Here is a 21,597-nt window from a genome sequence, read left to right on the forward strand (position 1 = left end):
CGGGCGCGTGGGTGCCGGGTCGTCGCGCTGGCGCTGCTGCCGGGACCGTGGCCGTCGTCTGGGCCGCGGACCAGGGCACCGGGGCTGCCCTCCCGTTGGGCAGCGGGGTGTGGCCGGCCGTGCAGGGGAAAGGAGACGTCGGGGGGCAGAGGCGACCGGAGCTGGCGGGGGCGGGGGTCCGGCAGCTCCCCGCCGCACCCCGACGGGGCCCCGCGCCGCAGCGTCCCGAGGAAGCCCGCTAGGGAACGGGTCGGTGCAGGGCGTCCCGGGCGTCCGTGGGCGGGACCCGGAGCTCTGACGGCGGCGGGGAACGGAGCTGACACGGGCCGCGGGACGTACCGACAGCAACAGCTTTATCGAGGGGCCGGCGCGCCCCGCTGACCGGCTCCGGGAAGGAGCGCCATAGCGGAGGCAACCACAGAGAACGGGGCCCGACGGCGCTTCCGCAGCGTCTCGGGACGCCTCCGACGGGCCCGAGTGGGCGGCGCGCCCCGGCCCGGCCTTTCTGAGCGGTTTCCGCGGGAACGCGCCCCAGGCGCTGGGACGGGCTCGGCCGCCTGCGGCCCGGGCAGGACACAGTCAAAACCGGACGACGGGCTTTTTTCTTGCCCGGGTTTTCTGAACGGCTTCCATGGACGCTTTCGCCTCGTACAGCGGGACGGGCTCCTCCAGACGCGGCCTGGGGAGGAACGAGACGCCCGGTGAGTGGCCGCGGGCCGGCAGCACGCGTCGCTTGGCGTTAACACAAACGCGCCCGCGCCACTCGTGTGGCTCCGTTAGCACCGGCCACGTGCGGAAGGGGAGACACGCGCGCCTGCCCCGCCGCCCCGTCTGAGGAGCAGGTCCCCCGCCTCTGGTGCTGCCGCCCCGCAGAGCACCTGCCGCGGCCTCGCCCCGCGCGCTGTGAGGATGTCAGGGCGCCGCTGTTGACACAGGACGGCGACACAGACCGTGGCGGCGGCAGGTGCGCGGCGGGGGCCGCGACAGCAGTGGCAGCGCCAGCCTGTCCCCGAGCACAGAAGCCACGGGAGCACCTGCCGCGTGACGCCGCGTACCTGAAGACCCCGGCCGATAGCTTCTCCATCACGTCCTTTAAGATGCGTAGCTGGGAGGGCGGTTAAGGCGCAGCTAACGGGGGGGGGGGGGGTGGGGGGTGATAAAAACCAGTCCATCGGCAGCAGGCGCTAGGCAGGCCCCCCTTTCTTTTTAAGTTTAGTGCTCTCAAAAATTCCAAAAGTAGACTGGCTGGTGTGGCTCTGGGGACTGAGCACCGGCCTGCGAACCAAAGGGTCGCCAGTTCGATTCCCAGTCAGGGCACATGACTCGGTTGCACGTCAGGTCCCTGGTTGGGGGCGCGCGAGAGGCAACCACAGTGATGTTTCTCTCCCTCTCTTTCTCCCTCCCCTTCCCCCTCTCTGTAAAAAGAAAAAAGTTGAAAGAAATTAAAACTGTAAGTGACAGGACTTCTGTAAGCCGTCAGGTTTATCCCTGGAGAAGGGAGATGGGAACTGACAGGACCGAGCCTGACGCAGGACAGCGGACCACAGAGCAAGCCGGGTGCCTGTCCTCCCAGGCAGATGGCAGTGGAATGGGATGGCGTCAGTTTCACGTCAGCACGACTCACGCTTCTTTTAGTTACAGAACAATTGTAGCACTGACATCTCGTACTTTGGGTGCACGTTTCTTCACTAAATGGCAATAGGCTCAAAATCTGTGTGCAGGCAAGTTAATAAACCGAGCCTGTGACATATGTCAGTAAGAGTCAGAAAACCGTAGAGTTTGGAAAGCTCTAGTCATTTAATTGAAATTCTGAGATTGGAATTTAGAGCCCATGTCACGCTCGCACTGGAGAACTCTGTGGCATGTGACCACACAGCTGGAAGGAGGTCTGTCACACGCAGCAGGGGGCTCACGTGGGAGCCAACCGCCGGGGCCTGCGCAGGCGAGCACTGAGGTCTGATGCAGGGCTTGAGAAAACGCAAACTAGAAAGTACGAACGTAAGACATTGAAAAATGTTTTAAAGAGGACCTAAAGAATACTGATTCACTTATTCATACTGTAAATTCTTCCTACTTCTGTTAATGACATTGCCGACAGTATGTGTGTGTCATGTATGTTTCTTATTTTTGAAAATTGAACATTTCATTTAAACATGTCATATTTCAACATGGTCCATGGGTTGGTTGAAGAGATTAAAATCATCTTTGGTGGGGAAGGAAGGGCAGTTCAGGGAATTAAGCACCATAAGTAAAGCAGCCACCATATTTTCTGACATGTAAGATTCAAAACATGCTATGGCTTATTTTGCCTTTGATCCTCACCTGAACATACGCTTATCAGTCCTACTGAGAGAGGAAGGAAGGATGGAGGCGGGGGAGAGAGAGAGGAACACTGATCAGTTGCCTCCCGTATGTGCCCCGACCAGGGATCAAACCCGCAACCCAAGCATGTGCCCTGACTGGCAACGGAAGCCCCGGCCTTCTGCTGTATGGATGACACTCCAGTCAGCTGGGCCACCCGGCCACGGCAACGTGCTGTTAATTTTAATAAATGGTTTTCTCTTAACTCGTCATGGTATTCTTGATCATTGTAATGTTATTGGACATTTAAGTTGCTTTAAATGGAAAATTCAAACAGTAACTTCTAGAAAGTTAAAAATTGAGCTTTTTTCTAAATTTAATAAGAAAATATTCAATCAGAAGTACTTTAATCTCATACACTCACTTCATTTAGGGATTTTCGGGTTTTGAAACATACTCTTTGAAAGTCTGCGCACCCGGCACACTAAGGAGACCGGGGCTGACGGCTCTGCGCCTGCTGTCACCGCTCCTGGAGCAGGCTGCCCTCGGGCACACCGCTCACACGACCACGTACTCTACCAAAGGCACGCCAGGGAGTCAGCGGGGGCACGTGCAAGGCTCTTCACGCACGCGTGCCCGGCATTCAGTTATGAGAACTTGTTTTTTATCCAGCTCGTTAATAATTCTGCCAAATGCAGCTGCCTTTAGGACAGCCACCTTGGAAATAAAAGGATCATTCGTAAGCTGGCCTTGCTGTGAAGAGATGTGGCCTTTTGGAACCACTCATATTCTCAAGAAAACGTCATTATTTTACCAAAACTACAATGCTTTGGCTTCCGTTACCAGATTTGTCTCCAAATAACTTCTAACTTAAAAAAAAATCAAACTCATCTTCACCTGATGGAGAACTCCTAGCACTGACAACCTGTAGGATGCCCCACAAACTCTTGAACGGGGATGTGCGTTCGGGAAGGTTTTGCGCAGTGGCACGGTCACAAGAGCAAGCATGAAGCCACTCGAGGGGCGTGGAATTCCCGTAATGCCGGGTCGAAAGTGGAACGAGATCTTCCGTGTAGCTTAAGGCTTATCTCCCATTCAGACACAAGTGTGACTGCAAGTGGTGGTGGGGGCCTTCCTGCCACCTGCTCACTGTGTCCCTGGGCATGTGTGCACCTTTCTGAGCTTCAGTCCCTTTACCTGTGAAATAGGGATGATAAGAATGGTAACGATAATGACAATACCTACACCTAGCAGGGTGGTTTTAATGTTTAAATAAGTTAATTCCTACAGAATGCTTGGAACACTGGCAGAATCGATGGAAGTTCGCTGCTGTTATTGATTGTTACCATTATTAAATAACTTAATGATGAGAGAACAGGTAAATTTCAAGCCAGACACTCAAGTCAGTAGAAAAAAAGGATATAAAGATATTTCCCTTGTTGTACATTCGACAGGTTCCAAACTTCGTCGTTCAGGAAAGCTACTGTTGCCCCCTTGAGGAAAAGGCAGTGGCCGTCTGGAGGGTCCAGCTTGGACGGAAGCACAGAGACTGGTCAGTGCTGAGTTTAACATGAAGAGAAAGATGACTGTAATCTTGAGGAGAAAACTACGCAAATCAAATGGTGCCCAAGTCACAAATATTCAGCACATAAACAATGCCAATATGAAAACCATGTTTTTCTTTTGCATTTCATTGTCCAAATGATGAAACAGGAAGGGCGGGCGCAAGGCCACGCTAGACTCCTGATGATGGCGCAGTAGTGTGCGTGCACGTGTGTGCGTGCACGTGTGTGTGTGCGCGCGCGTCAGAGGGATTCCTGGATACTGCTCACCAGTCCTGTCCGTGAGGCTGTCGGAAAACCACGAAGACTGGTATATGAGAATTACGGTGTTTGCGTAACCACCGTGGTAATTTCGGTTGTGTAAGGAAATGTAATTTTTGGCGACAGCATGTATATTCCAGTTTGAGTGATTAAGAAATTGTGATGATTTTGTATAGAAATATTTTGCTAAGTACATGTCAATATGTGTTACTAAGAAAAAAATTCTATTTGAAATACTATTATATTCAGAAGTCACTACATCCAAACCACTCACTAAAAGTTAAATGAACTCCTCTACTAGGCACTGTTTCAACATTTTGGCCAGTGTGTAGCTAATGTTCAAAAAAACCAAAAACTACATTTCTTTAAAAATAGGGTATCAATCAGAGTTTACACTCATGTAGCCACATCATCCCTCAAAAGACTTAGGCATTATTCTTTCTTAATTGTATCCTTTTGGTGGTATAGTAATGTTTCTGGTAATACCTGCAGGTTTTCTTCTGTTGTTACCCAATGGCCTCCGACACCAAGAAGAGTGAGGATATCGTGTTTATGTGGCAGTAGCTGTAATTTCCCAGCTGGTTCGTCATCTTTACTATATAATCTCACTAATGAGGGAAGAGTTTTAAAAAAGAGAGAAGAGACAGATATTTTAGTCATCTGACAAAAATTCATTCTTCAAACAAGTTCTCTTTACCTTTTTGTATCTTTTTGTTTTAATCCACACTTGAGGACATGTTTATTGATTTTAGTGAGTGTGGAGGGAGGGAGAGAGAGAGAAACATCAATTGGTTGTGCTTTCTGTACGCTCCCTGGCTGGGGACCGAACCTACAACCCAGGCATGTACCCTGAACGGGAATTGAACCCACAATCTTCTGGTTTACGGGATGACGCTCCAACCAACCAAGTCACACTGCTGGGGCTCTTTACTTTTTAATGTGGGAATGAGGGAGCATTTTCCTTAGAAAAAGTCAGACAATGTATTCAGACACCTTAAAATATACTTTTTGCATTAACACTGGTCATAAAATTTACTCCAGATTTAATTATAAGTGATGTAACTAAAGATAAAAAGTCTGCATCGGCCTGCGAGCCAAGTGTCGCTGGTTCGATTCCCAGTCAGGGCACATGACTAGGTTGCACGTCAGGTCCCCAGTTGGGGGCGCGAGTGAGAGGCAGCCACACAGTGATGTTTCTCTCCCTCTTTCTCCTTTTCTCTCTCTCTAAAAATCAATCAATAAATAAACGAATAAATAAATTATTAAAAAAAAAAAGATAAAAAGTCTGCTTGCATTTGAAAACCAGGCAAGGTAATACAACATATAATTAAGTCTGATAGTTTTAATCATGACATCTGTTGCTTAATACTTGGGGAAAAGTTAACTTCTGATTAAGGAACTCATAGACTCCAGAGAGTCATACTTTGACGTAATTATTGAAATGTCCACTTGAAAAGTTAATGATGTATCTGTTCATTTTCACTGAAAGGTTTTTGTGAGTTAATTTCACATGCTGAAAATACTGGTTAAAAAGAAACACATGTGATGTACCATGTAGCTGTATTCACCTGTGATTCTTGTGAAGGAGGACGGACTCTAACGGAGTGTGAACAGGGCGCTTTTGCAGGCTTGTGAAGCCTGCCCTTCAGGAGAGACGGCACTGCCGTCGCCTGTACAGCTTAGGTGTTACACACGCCTCTGTTAAACCCCCAGAGTTCAAGGGAGGTGAGCAGTGAACACACTGCTGTGCCGGTTTCCACGCTGCAGAAGGCCGCCCCTCAAGAGAAGGCTGTAAAGAGCAAAACTGACCGACTGGGAGTCTGGCTGAGACGCGAACTACTGAGTTCCACGTGGAAACCACGGAAGGGAGCGTGCTCGTGGGCTCTTACGGGGACCCTTAAACTTCAGTGCCTGTGTTTGAAAGGGCAAGCACGTTTTCCCTTCCAGACAGAGTTTACAATGGGAATAAAATGAAGAAGCGCCAATTTAAATATAACGGTTAAAAAAAAACCAAAAGTAAGCATTAATCACATCAATTTGATTAATATATTAAAAAGTATTTCCTGGATAGATACAGGGGTGGGCAAAAGTAGGGTTATAGCTGTGAATATTCAAAACACAGTTTATTTTGGTATTATTGGTTCTTTATTAATTACTGTTATTTATTTGTATTATTTTCTTCTATAAACCTACTTTTGCCCACCCCTAAATATATATATATGTATTTAATTTTTGTCCTAAAATTCAGCCACCTCACTAACATCACGGACCACTGGTTTGGTCAGCCACCTACCTCCAGCGTCGAGGACAATATCTACTCCCAGGCCCCCTGTTTCTTCTAAACAGCTCTCAGCCACGTGGGCTTTCCCGTCAGACATGTCGACCACGCGGGCTGCAAAGGACAGGGCGTCAGACAACTGCTGCTCTCCACGTGGTCAAGGCGACAAGTCGGAGGAAAAGGAAAAGCAAAGGAACAGCTGTTTCCCGAAATGAATTAAGTGGCTCAAACTATTACCGAGTCCAAACTCTAGTTTTTCTCATCTAACCCAACAGTGGCCAGGATCAACCTAAATGAAGGGACTGGTACTGAAAACATACTGAATAAAATAAAATACAAGCAGCTTATGGACCACGCGCTCCGAGGCCAGCCTGTTCACACAGGAGCCGGCTCTCGGTGGCTAAGGCTCCGTCGCCAGCGCCGAGAACCTGGAAACCACGGAGGCAGCATTTGTAGTGAGACGCGGACTGAGAGGTCGAGTTTAGCCACGTTCAGGTTTAATGCCATTTAGAACTGAAAAGCACAAAGACATATTTGTGCAACGTGACGCTTCTCTGTTAGGGCAGTTTGCTCTCTAAAGCAGAAAAAGCGCGAAGGGAAGGAAAAAACATGATTGCTTTTCGTACAGGGAATGGAAATTAAACCAGTTTTAACAGGTTAAGATACGATGTTCCTAGACAAGCCAATGAGAGAGTTAAACTCCCAGAATTGGAACGGGCAGGCGAAGGCACGCTTATACTTCATTTCCGTCCCTTAACACCTTGTCCTTAAAGAGGCCGTCTCTCACAGCTTTTGGGGTTGTGGTGTGCTCCAACAGTGATCTGGGATTCAGGGGACGAGGGCGTGGTGAGGACACAAGGTGGGGGACCTGAGGCACCTGGGAAGGGCAGGGTTCCCTAAGAAATCTTTCCCTTCGGTAATGACATTCATGCTGTCCCCCCACCCCACATTTTTAATATCTTCTATTTTCTTTTTTCCCGTTTTCCTCCTTCTCCAGCACCTGCTTGGACCTTCCTCCCGTTTCTCGATTCTGTCTGCCGGAAGCATAAGGTACCAGTGGACGCCACGTGAGCTTTAATGCTGGACAGGCCTGGGTTCAAACCCGGTTCCTGCCCTTCTTCTGCAGTACACGCTTGGACGAGCTAGCTGGTTTCTCGGTTGGCCACAGGGTCGCTGAGGACTCACAGTGGTGCCGCCCATGTCCCCACTCAGGAAACACCGCCTGCCTGCCCGCGACACTCTGCTCACCCTCTTTGCATGCGTCAGCTCAGTGTTCATTCTGCAGCTCCAGCCTAGTCCATCCCAGTCCCAGCGTTCTCCTTTCCTTTCTCAACCCAGCTCCTTTCTCCTCTTGCTGCTGCTCAGATACATTCCGTCTTTTCAAGGGCCCCCGAGTCTCCACCACGCCCCGCGCATCATAAACTGGATCTGAGCTGTGTTCCTGCGGAAGGGCCTCGGCTCCCTTCCTGGCACATCGCAGAAACTAGGCAGCTTGAGAGGCAGATCACTGGGTAAAACCGGTTGAGAAACATAGGAAGGGATGAAAAATATATCGACTTGTTGACTAAAACCAAAGAGGCACCAGGGTTTTCTGAACTGTTTCCAAGTTCACCTCGTTCAAACCTGGCTAAGTTGATTCCAGTGCGGCAAAGAAGAAAAAAGCATTGAACAGTGTAGGTTTAAAAAACCAAATTGCTAATCAAAACTATCGTTTAAGTAAACTTAGACCCAGCACAGACACCAGGTACATTTCAAGAGTGACCTTCATTTGGGATTCTGTGCTTTGTTTTACAAGCACAAGTCGTCAGGCGCCACGCCATGTGGAGTCCCGGTACCCACCGACAGAGGGCCTCAGCCTCTCCAGGTACTGCTTGTCCTCGAGGCTGCTGGCTGTTGCGATCACCTTGGCTCCTCTGTGCTGCGCCAACTGAACGGCTATCGTGCCGAGCGCCTGTGCGGGAAGAACGCCGGGAGGGTTACAGACGTGGGGCCGAGGCCGCACCTCATTCATCACAGAGGCTGTTCGGTAAAGCACACTACTTTAGCGGTACTCCAGTGTGTTTCTAAATGTTATCTAATAGAAGAAGAAAAAACACGGAGAAGTTTGGCAGGATGGAACCCTTGACTGACTTTTCCTCAGTGGGACCAGAGCACGTGACTCTGAGGGTGGGGGGCTGCGTTCAAACACGTGGCCTTCGGGCGAGGACCACGGGCCTGGAGGAGCCTGGGGGCCCGCATGTCCCGAGCCCACTGCACATACACACGCGAGTCCAGCGGCCGCACCTGGGAGCTCCAGGCGCTTCGAAAGCTCCGTGCTCTCTTTTGCCGACTGGTAGGCTGGGTCCGGGGCCACCCTGCTGGCTTCGTGCGGGACACGAGGCTGAAGCCGCTGCGGAAGACCCTGCCGTCTTTTTTCAAAGCAAAGCGGGGGGGGGGGGGCGGGGGGGGAGCATCCTCATCGATAGCCAGATAGAAAATAAAACTATGCATTCACCCCAGGTTTTGTAACATCTTTACATTATAGTTTTATCTATTTGCTTTTAGTGTCAAATTATTATTACTTTTGAAAATACATGCAAAATGTCTGAATTGGCACATTTTGGAACTTGTGCACTCTATCTGTAAATGCCACCCCACGCTAACGTCAGTGACGCGAGATCGCAGGGGGCCTGGGGTGTGGCCTCAAAGCCTCCAGGAGCCATTGCAGGCTGTGCGTGTGTGACAGGCGTGGGAGAAACTGGTTGCTTTTTACCGCATTGGCAGATCCAAAGTGAGAAGAAATGAAACACACTAAGTCTGACTTCACTCTCTTATCGATAAAAGCTGCTTATTTTAACAAAAGAGAAGCGTAGTTATAAATAAAATCAGTGACTGCGCGACTGGCAAGCACTTCTGCTGGTAAACGGTGGCTCGTTCCCCAGGTTCACTGCGCTTGGCCTGCGTCTGGGCAGAACTACGAGGACTTACACTTGCTCCGTCCATGATCAGCACCCACTTTCCGGGACCGAGGTGGGAGAGGCAGTGCAGGGCTGTGTAGGCCCGGACTCCGTCCCGGACGGTCCCCGCGGCTTCTGTCCATGTCACCTTTTCTGGCTTGTGAACTGTCACAAAGAACAGCAGGAGACAATCTGTTAGCAGGTCCTGTCGGCCTTGCCTCCTGGGCCGTGTGTTCCCCCACCATTGGGCTCCCCCCGGGGCCCCAGGCCCCGCCGCCCTTCCTACCCACGCGCAGCCCACGCGCCCGGCAGCCTCCCCGCCGTGCCGACGCGATTTCTCACGTGCCGCACAGGTTAGCGCTCGGCCGTTCATCCCTGAACAACATGCTTCAGTCTTGCCTACTGTTGAATTTCATCTAAATGGGACCACGCCCATCTTCATTCTTTGGCATCTTTTTACGCTTAACACTGCTGTGAAGACAACCTTTCCTGTGCACGTGGTGCCTCATTTTTGCTGTTTGGTGGCAGGGTCTCCTATGTGGGAACACCTTCATTTCGTCATTGCTCCCCGGTCGAGGGACGTTGGTGTGGCACCCAGATCCGGGCAGGCCGAGGCAATGCCGTGCTGCGTGGGCACGCCCCTTCCCTGGAGTCTGCTGAGCACGAAGGCCTCGGGCCCCAGAGCACCCCCCGCCTCCCTACAGGGGCCCGCGGACACCTCGTCTGTGGATCGGAGCTCTCGTCGGCTCTGACGTCCGTCACACGTTCTTACCATCACGTGGGCGTGGGAGGGCTTCTCGCTGCGGGTTTTATTTGCGCTTCCCTCGCTGCTGAGCAACTTTCCGCGTTTCCTGGCTGTCTGTAATTCTTTTGTGAAGTGACTGTTGAAGTGTTTTACCCATTTTTCTGTTGCATTGTCTTTTTCTTATTGAATGCATAAAATTTTCATATATTCTAAATAAATTACGTGCTTATGTGTTATAAATACTATTTTCAACTTCGCAGCTTCTTTTTTCTATCTTTTAAACACTGCCGTTGAAAAATGGAGAAGTATCAGAACGGTCTCTTAAAAACATAAATAACACCCTTCCGCCAGAGGCCGTCAAGGCTTTCCCACGGCCCTGGGGGCAGAACGCGCACTCCCCTGGGGTTAGAGCGCTCTTGGGCTGAGCGCCGCGCGCGCCTTGGGTTCATTATTTCACTCCCATTTTGTTCCTGTGTTGCGCACGGCGTGGGGGCTTTTCACAGCACAAGAAGCCCTTGCTGACTTAACTGAAGTCAATTTTAGGGCACTTTTCACAGTCTTTATCAGCTCCTTCACAAAATTTCCCCGGACAGCCCGGACTCGGGTGGAGCGCAGGTCAGCGCACCTCTCACCGGCGACCTGGCGCCATCCAGAAGCGAAGCCAGCCCCCACGCCCGCCAGCTGAAGCCGTCACGACAGACAGGCAGGGGGTTAACAGAGGCCAGTGCGCAGGAGAGTCGTGGGCTGCACAAAGTTTGTCACCAAAGGCTCACGAGGTTCATGGAGGGGTCACATGTAATCTCTGGAGATCCTAATGGGGCTGAGACGTTCCCGTCGCTGGGGATCTCGGCGCTGTCCCTCGTCTGACGACACCCGCGGCCCCGCGTGTGTGGCGAGGCTGGCGTCACACCCCTGCCGCAGGCCCATTGTGTAAAAGCACAGCACGCGCACAGGAGGACAAACGGCTGTGTGTCTGGCCTGTGTGTTTACTGGGTGTTCCCTGCTATGTCAGCGTGTCCTCCTCCTCCTTGTAAACCGAGCTTGCGGTCCACACTGCGCCGGGTGACCCCCCCGCGGGATCGCTGCGCCTCGTGACCGCAGCCGGCTCCCTTGCGCCCGAGTGACTCGTGGCGTTCTGCACAGTGACGTGTGGCACCGGCTCGCAGCCCGGGAGGCGCAGGCAGCACGCAGGGCCCCGGGGAGCGGTGGGCAGCGCCATTCTCGGCTGGTGGCGAGTGCGCGCCACGACGCGCTCCTGGCGACGGACGCGCCTAAGACTCACTTCCCAGGACGCAGCCCCGCTGCCCAGGGGCACACGACTCCGCTTAATTTGTCTGAGGCCATGTAGCTAGTAAGTTCGAATGTCTGGCTCTAAAACACATCTACCCTAATAGTGTATGCTCAATTTACATACAGTTTACTTACATGGAAATTTTGGAGAACATGTTCCATTACAAGAATTGGGACTACATATATTTTTATTAAAAAATCAAACAAGTGGTCCTTAAAAAAATGCTAACAATAATAAAACTACATTTAAGATTGCAGAGGTTATGAAATTGCATTGTTACACGTGGTTTAATGTCAAGATCCATGCTTTTGTGTTAGGTGGCCCACAAGTATTTGTTATGTTAAAAACTAATGAATAATACATATTAGTTTTTATAAATAATAATACAAGAATGTAAGTAAGAAGAGAGCCATGCGTGGATCAATAATAACAGTGAAACAGAACCCAAGAAAGATCATTTCAATTCTTTCTACATTTACGTCCAAAGGAACAATGCTGGAAATGTATGTAAAATTTTGAATGAAGAATAAAATTACTTCTATGTTTGACAGAACGGCTTTAGAACTGAAAGCTCAGAGGAGCTGGAAGAATCACTCGGCTTTTTCCCTTGTCCTTCCTGTTCTGTAACAGGACCAACAAGACAGTTGGGGACAGTTATCTGGAACCTCGTTCTTCCATTTGGTGAAACAACAGACTTCTCTGGAAGTGACTGAGCGCTCCTGAACTTCGCATAAAAGAATCACCGAAGAATTAACAGGAACTAAAGCAGAGTGTGGCACAGAATATTTTCCCCTGAAGATCTGCAGGGAACACAGTGAACTGACTTCCTTTTCACAAAACGTTTGAGCTGCAACAGAGCCTGGGGCTTGTCTGGTTTGGCATCCTTGTTTAAGCAGGTGGTCAGTGGACCCAGGGTCTTGTCCGGAGGTCGCGCACAATTATTGGTCATCCTTAAAGTACTTCTTTTAAAGAGACATTTTACTGTACTTTTTTTTTCAAGTAATATGTGGAATTGTATTGGTATAATTTTGGACTAAAGTCGTATTGATTTGCAGGAAAATAAAAGCCATCTGTGCTTGCTTATCTCAGCTTAAGTTTACAGCTGGGAAACTTTGATTTTCTAATTTGCATTTCTCCTTCTGGTCTATTTCCAAACCCCAGTGTTCAGCAATGCCTAAAGAAATGGGCCTTTTTGGTTTGTTTCTTCAATACTTAACCTTCTATAACGGTTCTCAACCTGTGGGTTGCGACCCCTTTGGGGGTCGAACGACCCTTTCACAGGGGTCGCCTAAGACCATCGGAAAACACATATATAATCACACATTGTTTTTGTGATTAATCCCTGTGCTTTAGTTATGGCTGGGGGTCACCACAACGTGAGGAACTGTATTAAAGGGTCGCGGCATTGGGAAGGTTGAGAACCACTGCTCTATAACAACTTAGGTTTGGGGACGTAGCCAAAATTTAAGCCCAGGAATCCAAACTACAGGCTTTAGTTGACTCCACAGTTTACAAGAATGGGGGCAACAAGGGCCCAAGGAAATTCTGGGGTCCAAATTTGTACAGTTTGCCTTGGCCTGTGGCTCAGTTGGTTGGAGCGTCATCCCATAACTGAAAGGTTGTGAGTTCATTCCTGGTCAGAGCATACACCTAGGTTGTGGGTTCATTCCCCGGTCTGGGTGCGTATGGGAGGCAACTGATTGATGTTTGTCTCTCACATTGACGTTTCTCTCCCTTCCTCTCTCTCTAAGAGCAATGAACGAATGTCCTCGGGTGAGGGGGAAGTTGTACAATTTCCCATAAGGGATCGGTGCTGTTCCTCAATTTTCAAATTGAATAATATGAAAACGATGAGGGAGCAGAGATCCACTGCACGGTATCTAAGGGTCAGCTTTATCTTTCAAAGCAGACACATACTTGGCTCCATATTGAGCCTTAAAATACGTATAAGTAAGCAGAGGCCTCAGATTTCTGCAAAACTACCTTTAGAAATTAATTTTTAGTAAAATATTATGCATTACTTAGAAATTTTATAGTAAATGTTATAGTAAATATCATTGATTTAAATGTAAATTTTAAACAATTTATAATTTTAGAAATGAAATGCCAAAGGTTTGGTACCCCAGCTCAAGTTACCGTATGGACGCAAATGTATAAACTTGCTGCTTTTAATGGCCCCAAATCCAAATTGGCATTCTGTCCCCACAAGGTCTGAGTGGGGATTCTATCATTTAGGAAAAAACTCTGGAAAAATGTTAATGGGAGAGTTCAAGGGCACAGAAGAGCCCCTGCTGACCTCTAGGTAAGGGAGGTGTGGAGGCGACCTGAGTGCTAGCAGAGGAAGCACCCTGCCGGCAGCCCCCCCCCCCCCCCCCCCCCCCCCCCCCCGTGAGCTGCGGCCCCGCTCGGGTCACATCCTCCTCCTCGGTCTGCAAAGGTCCCCCCACTGATTTTCCATGCTGAGGCGCTCTTTATATCCTTAAATCAGCTAGGCTTGCCTTTGTTGCTTTTGAACTTTATAGAAGTAAGTGCTATCACACTGTTTGTAGCCTTGCTTTCTTCATTCAGAACAGGGCGGGGCAAAAGGAGGTTTACAGTTGTGAGCACGCAGACCCTGGGTTTATTCTTGTATTAATATTTGTGAATTATTGCCCTAGTTTTCATATGAACAACTGCAGACCTGAGTTTGCCTGCCCTGCCTCTGTGAGATCCATCCATCTCGATGCGTCTGGCTGTTATTTATGTGTCTCCCTGCGGAGCTGAATTACCACCTAGGAATGCCTTGGGTTACCCATTTTCCTGGTGATGAACATTCAGGCTGTTCCCAGTTCTATTTCCAGTTACAAACTAAGCTCCTGTGAACTCTTGTGCGTGTCTGCCGTACATCGAGTTTCTGCGAGACACAGAACTACCAGCAGAAGTAGAACACCTGGGGATATAGCATTACCTTTATTAGATAATGCCAAATTATCCCCTAATGCGTGTGGACCGACGTACACCCCCAGTGCACGGAGGGTCCGGCTGGCCCTTGACGTGGTCAGACTGTATAAATGTGTCTGTCCTGTGGCTGCCTAGCGACACCTCTGGGGGGTTTCATTTGCTTTATGCCCATTACTAAGCAGATGTAGTAACTTTTCACTATGGCATCGTGAAGTGTGTGTGTATCTGTATTTTAGTTTAAATAGTCAAGTATATTACTGTAAGAAAAATTAAAAATTAACATTTCAGTTAAATGGAACACTTGTCAAAAGATTATAGCCACAGAAACCAAAGGCAAGTGTTCTTGATTCTTTGCTGTTCCAGACTCTACATGTGTCTAGATTTTTTAATTAAAATTTTTTAAAATTAACATTTCCTATTTCAATTAATAACCAAGAATAAGAAAATTTAAAATTCTGAATAGGGATATAATTTCAGAGAGAGAAACTGCTTCCAAACCTCTTACCGAGAGCTCCGTCAACGGAACTTACAGGTCTCTAGACTGCTCAGCGCGGACAAGAATTCCCGACATGCCGTGCGAGCCTGTGGGGGGGCCGCCCACGCGCACGCGGCCGCTTACCCAGGTAGTGCTCGTGCACCGCGCGTGCGCACGAGGCAGCTTACCCAGGTAGTGCTCGTGCACCGCGCGCGCGCAGCCGCTTACCCAGGTAGTGCTCGTGCACCGCGCGTGCACACGTGGCAGCTTACCCAGGTAGTGCCCGTGCACCGCGCGCACACGCAGCCGCTTACCCAGGTAGTGGTCGTGCACTGCGCGCGCGCAGCCGCTTACCCAGGTAGTGCTCGTGCACCGCGCGCACGCGGCCGCTTACCCAGGTAGTGCTCGTGCACCGCGCGCGCGCAGCCGCTTACCCAGGTAGTGCTCGTGCACCGCGCGTGCACACGTGGCCGCTTACCCAGGTAGTGCCCGTGCACCGCGCGCACACGCAGCCGCTTACCCAGGTAGTGGTCGTGCACTGCGCGCGCGCAGCCGCTTACCCAGGTAGTGCTCGTGCACCGCGCGCACGCGGCCGCTTACCCAGGTAGTGCTCGTGCACCGCGCGCGCGCAGCCGCTTACCCAGGTAGTGCTCGTGCACCTGCACCACTTCGCAGAGCCCGGGGCCTTCCGAGTCCAGGGGTAAAATTCCTGAAAGCGAGAGGAGAGCAGGTAGCAGTTCGGTCCCAGTGAAGCCCCGCCGTCTCCCAGCCAGACTGACCTGATTTTTGGTCTCTACAAGAAGGGTCTTGGGCGATAGTGTCCCTGACCTCTTGGCCAGATTAAAAAAAACTCTTCAGGAAAGCACCCCCGTCAAAGGCGGCATCGCTGCGGGGCTAACCAAACCTCCCCTGCCCGTCTGCTCTCCACAGACTTCCCGTGGAGTCAAACCTTGTCTCCGTTTCCACGCCTGTCTTCTCACGGCTACTTTCTACACAGGCGTGGTGACACTCTGTACGTTTGTGTGACTGCCTAGGATGTCAGTATAAACATACAAACGTATACATGCAAAAGAGCAGGAACTGTAGATTTAAAAACAGTACACAAAACGCTTCTAGCAAATTTCACTTGACAAGAGCAGCAGGGGGAAGTCCTGCACAGGTCACGTGAGGCGTGGAGGGGACCCCCTGAGCCGCGGGGGCGCTGGAGACCGAGGCCCTGTCGCCACAGGGCTGTGCCGAGCACAGGAACCATGACGCTCGTCTTTGTGTCTCTAGTATTGTTCTACAGTCAAATACTGGGACCTTTTAAACGTTCTGCTGCTGAGAGAAAACTCCCACATCCCTCTATCAACGGACACTTGGGAGCAAATTCCAAAAACCAGGAAAGGGCTTGTATGTGAAGCAAGGCCACAGTAAACACTCATAATTACACGGAGAAGAGAGAATACTGAAGTAGAGAACTTACCGACCACTTCATCGTCTGGCTGAAAGAACGACACCTTACTTCCCACTAAAGAGTACAGGAAAGCAATAATTAGTATGATGAGGCTATTAAATACAATTCTTATTTAACTATTAAAATAAAAAGATCCACGGGTTTATCAAAAGTCACTAGCTGAGAGAAAAGGCCTAGAACCTGTAGGACGCTTTGATGGTCTGCAGGACTGTCGGGGAGAACACTCCGAATGTGGACCCCCTACAAAACTTTCTCCGAAGTCGGGGCCATCTGCCTGTTGACGGCACAGAGGAAAACGTCTCTCTACTCAGCTAAGGAAGGGAAATAAAGGAGAGCCGCCCCCTCCACAGCTCCTGGGGTTACGCTGCTCCCCACCCCGCGCGTGGCTCATTTTGGACCACATCATTATTTTAGTTACAGGCTCTCAGACGCGCAACGGGAAATTCTGGTAAGAGTCACATACAGACTTACCTTGATCTGGGATTATGGAAATAAACTCAGACTGGTGCCAAGACATTTTTGGAACTTTAGAGAAATGACAGTTACAGTTCCTCTGCACGTGTGGAGGGAAAAACCCCCACTGCCAGCCGCTTCTCTGGAATACCTTTGTCCACCCCGGTACGTGGGGGAGAGTGGGAAACACCAGCGGCGCCGAGGGCCTGCCCTGCCAGGCACTTTGGGGCCGTCCCTCCCACTTAATCCCGCGGCACACTGCAGCAGGTGCGTGCTGGGGCCCCAGCTGACTGGACGGGGACGCGGCCGAGGCAGGGGAGGCCGGTGGAAGCCCGGGCCTGGAAGGGGACCCAGGCTGGCTCTGTCACCACAAGGGCCCCAGAGCGCGTGTCTGGTACCCGACAAGGCCTCCAAGTCTGATGCGCCTGCTTCAGGTCCTCCTGTCTCCGCGGGTTTCCCGGGCCCCTCCGGCAGTTGGACTGCTGATCACGGTGCCCCCCTCCTCCTCTGGGGTCACCCTGATCCTTTCTTCTTGGCCTCCTTCCCACTCCTTCTAACTGTCCCTAGCCTGGTGGCTGCGTGAGGGTTCTGTGCGATGCCTGCATCTCTCCTTCACGTCTCCTGCCTCCCCGCGTGAGCTTGTGCCCCGTTATTGCACACGCAGCCTGCACGCTGACAGCTCTCAGATACACACCCCTCCAGCACGGGTCACCCCTCTGAGCCCAAACTCACCATGCTGCTTCCTCCGCACCCCCAGGGCACGTCGCTGAGGGGCTGTCAGCTCCCGTCTCCCTCCTGCTCACGTCCTCCCCACTGATCAATGGGCGGCAGCATCTCCTGCCTTAGCCAGCACCCCGCACCTCCCTCCGAGCCCCTACCTGCTCTGATTCCCCCGTTCCAGTCAGTTCTTTAGCCTGACCCCACTCCTCCATGTTTCTAGCCTCCGTCTGTCTTCGCCTTTGCCCCCGCCGCCTGGGTATGGGCTCTGCCGGCCCCTGGCTCTCGGTCTGCAGCCCGACCAGTCCTCTTCCTCCCGCCCGGCCTGCCGCCAACCTCCCCGCCCCGGGGGCTGCTCTCACCGCCTCCCCGAAAACTCCAGCGGGCGAGGAGGCTCTCGCTGGTCTGGCCTGTGCCCGCCCTCCTGCCTCATCGTTTGGTGGGGGCCAGGGGGCGGTGCGGAACCAGTGTTCACATCGTTACAATATTTGGTTCATGATCTTTTAGTCTTCTATGTCTGACGGAGAGTTTCCTGGACGGAATGTCTCTCTGTGCCCCATCTCTTACCTGCAAGCCCAAACTCTGTAACCCTCTTTTTGTTTAGCCCTTACCATGTCACATTCCTGGCTTCTGTGCCTTTGCCCCCGACGCCCTCTCGGCTGAGTGAGACCCCTCCAGCCCCCGCTTGCTAGCGCTGGGCCGGCCCCCGTGCTCAGATCGCGCACAGTAACCCACTCCTGCGTGGGCCCCTGCCTTTCCCTACACGGGCAGCGCTTCGAGGGCAGGGACTCTGCCTTATCTACCGCCACGCACCAGGCACTGAGCACGTGCTCATTAGCTGCGGGGTAAAGGAGTAAGTGAGTCATTGCCCATCTTCTGGCCGTTAGGATTCTCACTTTCACTCTCCTACAGGGTTCGCAGAAGGAAGGAGAGGGAGTGGAATTACGCTCTAGGAACGTCAGACGGTTACAGCGACAGTGTGTCAGATATATTGTGGGTTAAGATTAGAGGCAGAACTCAAGTCGTCTAACCCTTCATATTACATACTCATGCACGTGTGCACCCATTAGTCATGACCTCCCTATTAGCAGTGAACGTGACTACTTAGGAACAAATTGCTGTTTCAGGTACTTAGCCTACTGTCCTGCACATTAAGACCATTATTTATCAAATGAAACAAAATTCTTTTGACTTAAGGCAATCATAAAATCTTACAAGTTATCTCTCCCCAGTATCCATTTTTAGGTGAGCAAACTGCTTAAATTTTAAATGCTCGATTTTACTCAAACTTCAAAATTTCATGTGAGCCCTGACCAGCTTAGCTCAGTTGAGTGTCATCCTGCAAAGTGAAAGGTCACCGGTTCGATTCCTGCTCAGGGCACAGGCCTGGGTTGTGGGCCACGTCCCTGGCTGCAGAGTGTATAAGAGGCAACTGATTGATGTTTCTCTCTATTTCTCCCTCCCTTCCCCCTCTCTAAATAAATAAAAATAAAATAAAATTTAATGTGAATGTAGTTACTAGTATATAAATTTTGGCTCAAAGCCAACTATAGAAGTAATTTACGCTATTTTTATAAACATCACAAAAAGGACAATATTGGTCATTCTATTCAATGTGATTACTCACAGATTTAAATACATAATCCCTAAAGATTTACTAAAGTATAACAAGCTCTTTAATTATAAAATACCAGTTAAGTTCTATTTTGCTTTTTAATTTAAAAAAGGAAAACATTTCTGTATAATTAAACTCTCTGCATGAAGAAGCGTGCATGATTTGATGTGCCAGCACCGATTAGCTATCATGTAAAATACATGTAGATATTTACGGCCGAAAACTTACCGTCTAACACCACTCCAGCAATTTCTCTTCCAACAGGAAAGAAATCCTTCTCCATTTTCATTTCTGCCAGAAGCTAAATCATAACAAAGGCTGTTTACTGTTAAAAATAAATCCTGGCTTCTTATACAAGAAAGCAAGAGAAAAAGTCAAACCACAAAAAAAAAGCAAACAGGATTCGGTTTTGGAATAAAGACAAAGCAAAGAACTCCATACAACAGGTTTCTCTGTAGCGTAAGGAACCGAGAGTTTGCTGAAGACCCAGCTGATCTGTCGGCCTCGCGTGTGGGAATTCCCATCCGCGTCGCCATTAACACACTTGGCTCAACTCCTTCCCTCTGCCAAGCACGGAGGGCAACTGGGGCCCAGGCCGACCAGGCAGCTCCTCGGGGTGGGTGAGGGGCGTCTGGGGACGGTGCCGATGAGGAAGGGACGCGTGGGTGTCCCGCACCAGCCTCGGGCGGGAAGCGGGCGGGCAGAGGAGGAGGACCGCCATGTAGCTGCAAGCGGGCACTTCTTTTTTAAAGGACAGATGATTTCTTTGTGAGATTGTTTTGCTATATTCTGACCAGATTAAGTCCTTGCGTTCTGAAGTGACGGAGTATGTCGGGATAAGCCTGCAGTTTAAGTTCCCGCCATTCACACTTTCCCAACAATACCAGAGCCAGGGGACACATTTGTCAGGCCCCCGGTGTTTTAGAAACGGATTAAGTGAAAGGAAATGGAAGTAACTCTCTTGGATAGCCTTCCCAGTCTTCAGTATTTAGATCTCCCGTAACTCCCCGATGGCCAGCACAGGAACTCGTCCTTCTGCCGAGACGAGAGCGTGGCGCCCGTACAGAAAGCCTGGGCGTTCCCCATTCTCCCCCTTCCGCTCCCTTCCGCGGGCCCTCGCCCCGGCCCCCTCCGCCCGCCGCAGCAGGTGTCTCCCTGCGCCGCCACTCAGCCTTCACGGCCACCGTGGGTGGGGCTGATTTCCTACACTTCGTTGTTTTCTCCGGTAGACATGAGATAATTTCCTAGACTGGGGTTTTTTTCTCTTTCTTTTCCAATTGCTGTGTCTTTTCTTTCTTTTTCTTGCTTTTTGCACCACCGAGGGCCTCCAGGATGCCCAGCAGTGCGAAGCAGAGGTGGCGATAGAAGCCTGTTTGTCCCTTTTTCCCCTGGAGCATGACTGCAACGACTTTTCCATAGTTTCAAAAGAGCACCTCGGAAGGGCTGAACACAGAACCGTGGGGACGAGGCACCAGCAGGTTCTCCTCTCCCCGGGGAAGGGCCGCAGACCCCTCACGGGCTCCCTTCTCAGGGCATGCGCACCCCACAGAGTGGCCCAGCGGGAGCCTCGAACTCCGTCCTGTTGCTTCCCTAATGTGGTCTTATTGCAGGAAACTTTTATTTTGATTCCTAGAAACTATGGTGACATTATAATCCAAAACTTAAGTGTCCCATAAAACTGGGTTATTCATCTCTGCAAAACTAAGGAAAAGCTCCTGCTTTACTTATCACAGTGCATTTCGCCACAGCTTCCCGTGTGAACATTCCGTGGTCAACAGCATGTATTTCACGGTCAACAGCAGAGCATGACAGTGGGGTGGTGTGCGGTTGGAGATGTGTGCGTGGGAGACAGACGGAGGAATGACAAGAAGAACATGAATTCTCTCTAAAGACATTAACTAGAAGTAGCTATAGAACAGACAGTTAATACAGTAGTTGCTTATAGTTTATATTTTTACTATATTTATAACAGTATTTTCTTCCTTGTTTATAGGCCTCAGTAGTTACAAATCCTCAGCCTTCCACAATGTAAAGGAGTAAGGCATTTTCATATAATATAAAACTCATAACTTCAGTTAGATTAATTATTTAACATAGAAATATACAGATTCACATTAAGCTTCTTTCCTAGCTATTGTTTTTCTAAGGATGATAATAAATTTCCTGGCACTCAGAAGTCAGTTACCATTGCATTTGTAAATGAAATATACAGTCAAACGCTCACGTGTGACTTTTGGCCAAAATAAGAGCACCAGTACCTTAGTATTTATGTGGCTCAGAGCACACGCTTTAACCTGAAGCTTCACATAGTTATCCTCTGTCACAGGGAGATTCTCCTAGAAGCAAATGATAACAAGATATTACACATTCCTTTGAGACCATGCCTTTATTCCGTGAAACTTTTCATACATGATCAAAAAAAATTAAATAGGCCGCACATCTGAGAGCTAACGGCAGGGGTGGGAAACTAAGTGCTGTTTGTATGTCGCAGTTGTATATTTCATAGCGTCACGAGAACTTCTGGGTCAGGAGCACAGTCCAGGTCTCCTATGCCGTCTTCCCAAGTC

General features: G+C 50.2%; 1 protein-coding gene across 1 annotated transcript in view; it reads right to left on the minus strand.

The window, feature by feature from the left end:
* Positions 1–336: 336 nt before the first annotated feature.
* Positions 337–21,597, minus strand: part of CRYZL1 (crystallin zeta like 1) — a 29,756-nt gene continuing 8,495 nt past the window's right edge. The window contains exons 3-13 of the mRNA XM_090271495.1: positions 21,289–21,366; positions 19,259–19,331; positions 16,255–16,299; positions 15,430–15,498; positions 9,370–9,503; positions 8,242–8,353; positions 6,418–6,516; positions 4,611–4,732; positions 3,725–3,830; positions 1,056–1,101; positions 337–679 (exon numbers count right to left, since the gene is read on the minus strand). Coding sequence (XP_090127621.1) covers positions 580–679; positions 1,056–1,101; positions 3,725–3,830; positions 4,611–4,732; positions 6,418–6,516; positions 8,242–8,353; positions 9,370–9,503; positions 15,430–15,498; positions 16,255–16,299; positions 19,259–19,331; positions 21,289–21,366 — 984 coding nt within the window. The 3' untranslated portion in view covers positions 337–579. The remainder of the gene's footprint in view (positions 680–1,055; positions 1,102–3,724; positions 3,831–4,610; positions 4,733–6,417; positions 6,517–8,241; positions 8,354–9,369; positions 9,504–15,429; positions 15,499–16,254; positions 16,300–19,258; positions 19,332–21,288; positions 21,367–21,597) is intronic.

Source organism: Furipterus horrens, unplaced genomic scaffold (assembly GCF_987537825.1).
Source record: "Furipterus horrens unplaced genomic scaffold, mFurHor1.1.pri manual_scaffold_1, whole genome shotgun sequence".
Taxonomy (NCBI): Eukaryota; Metazoa; Chordata; class Mammalia; order Chiroptera; family Furipteridae; genus Furipterus; species Furipterus horrens.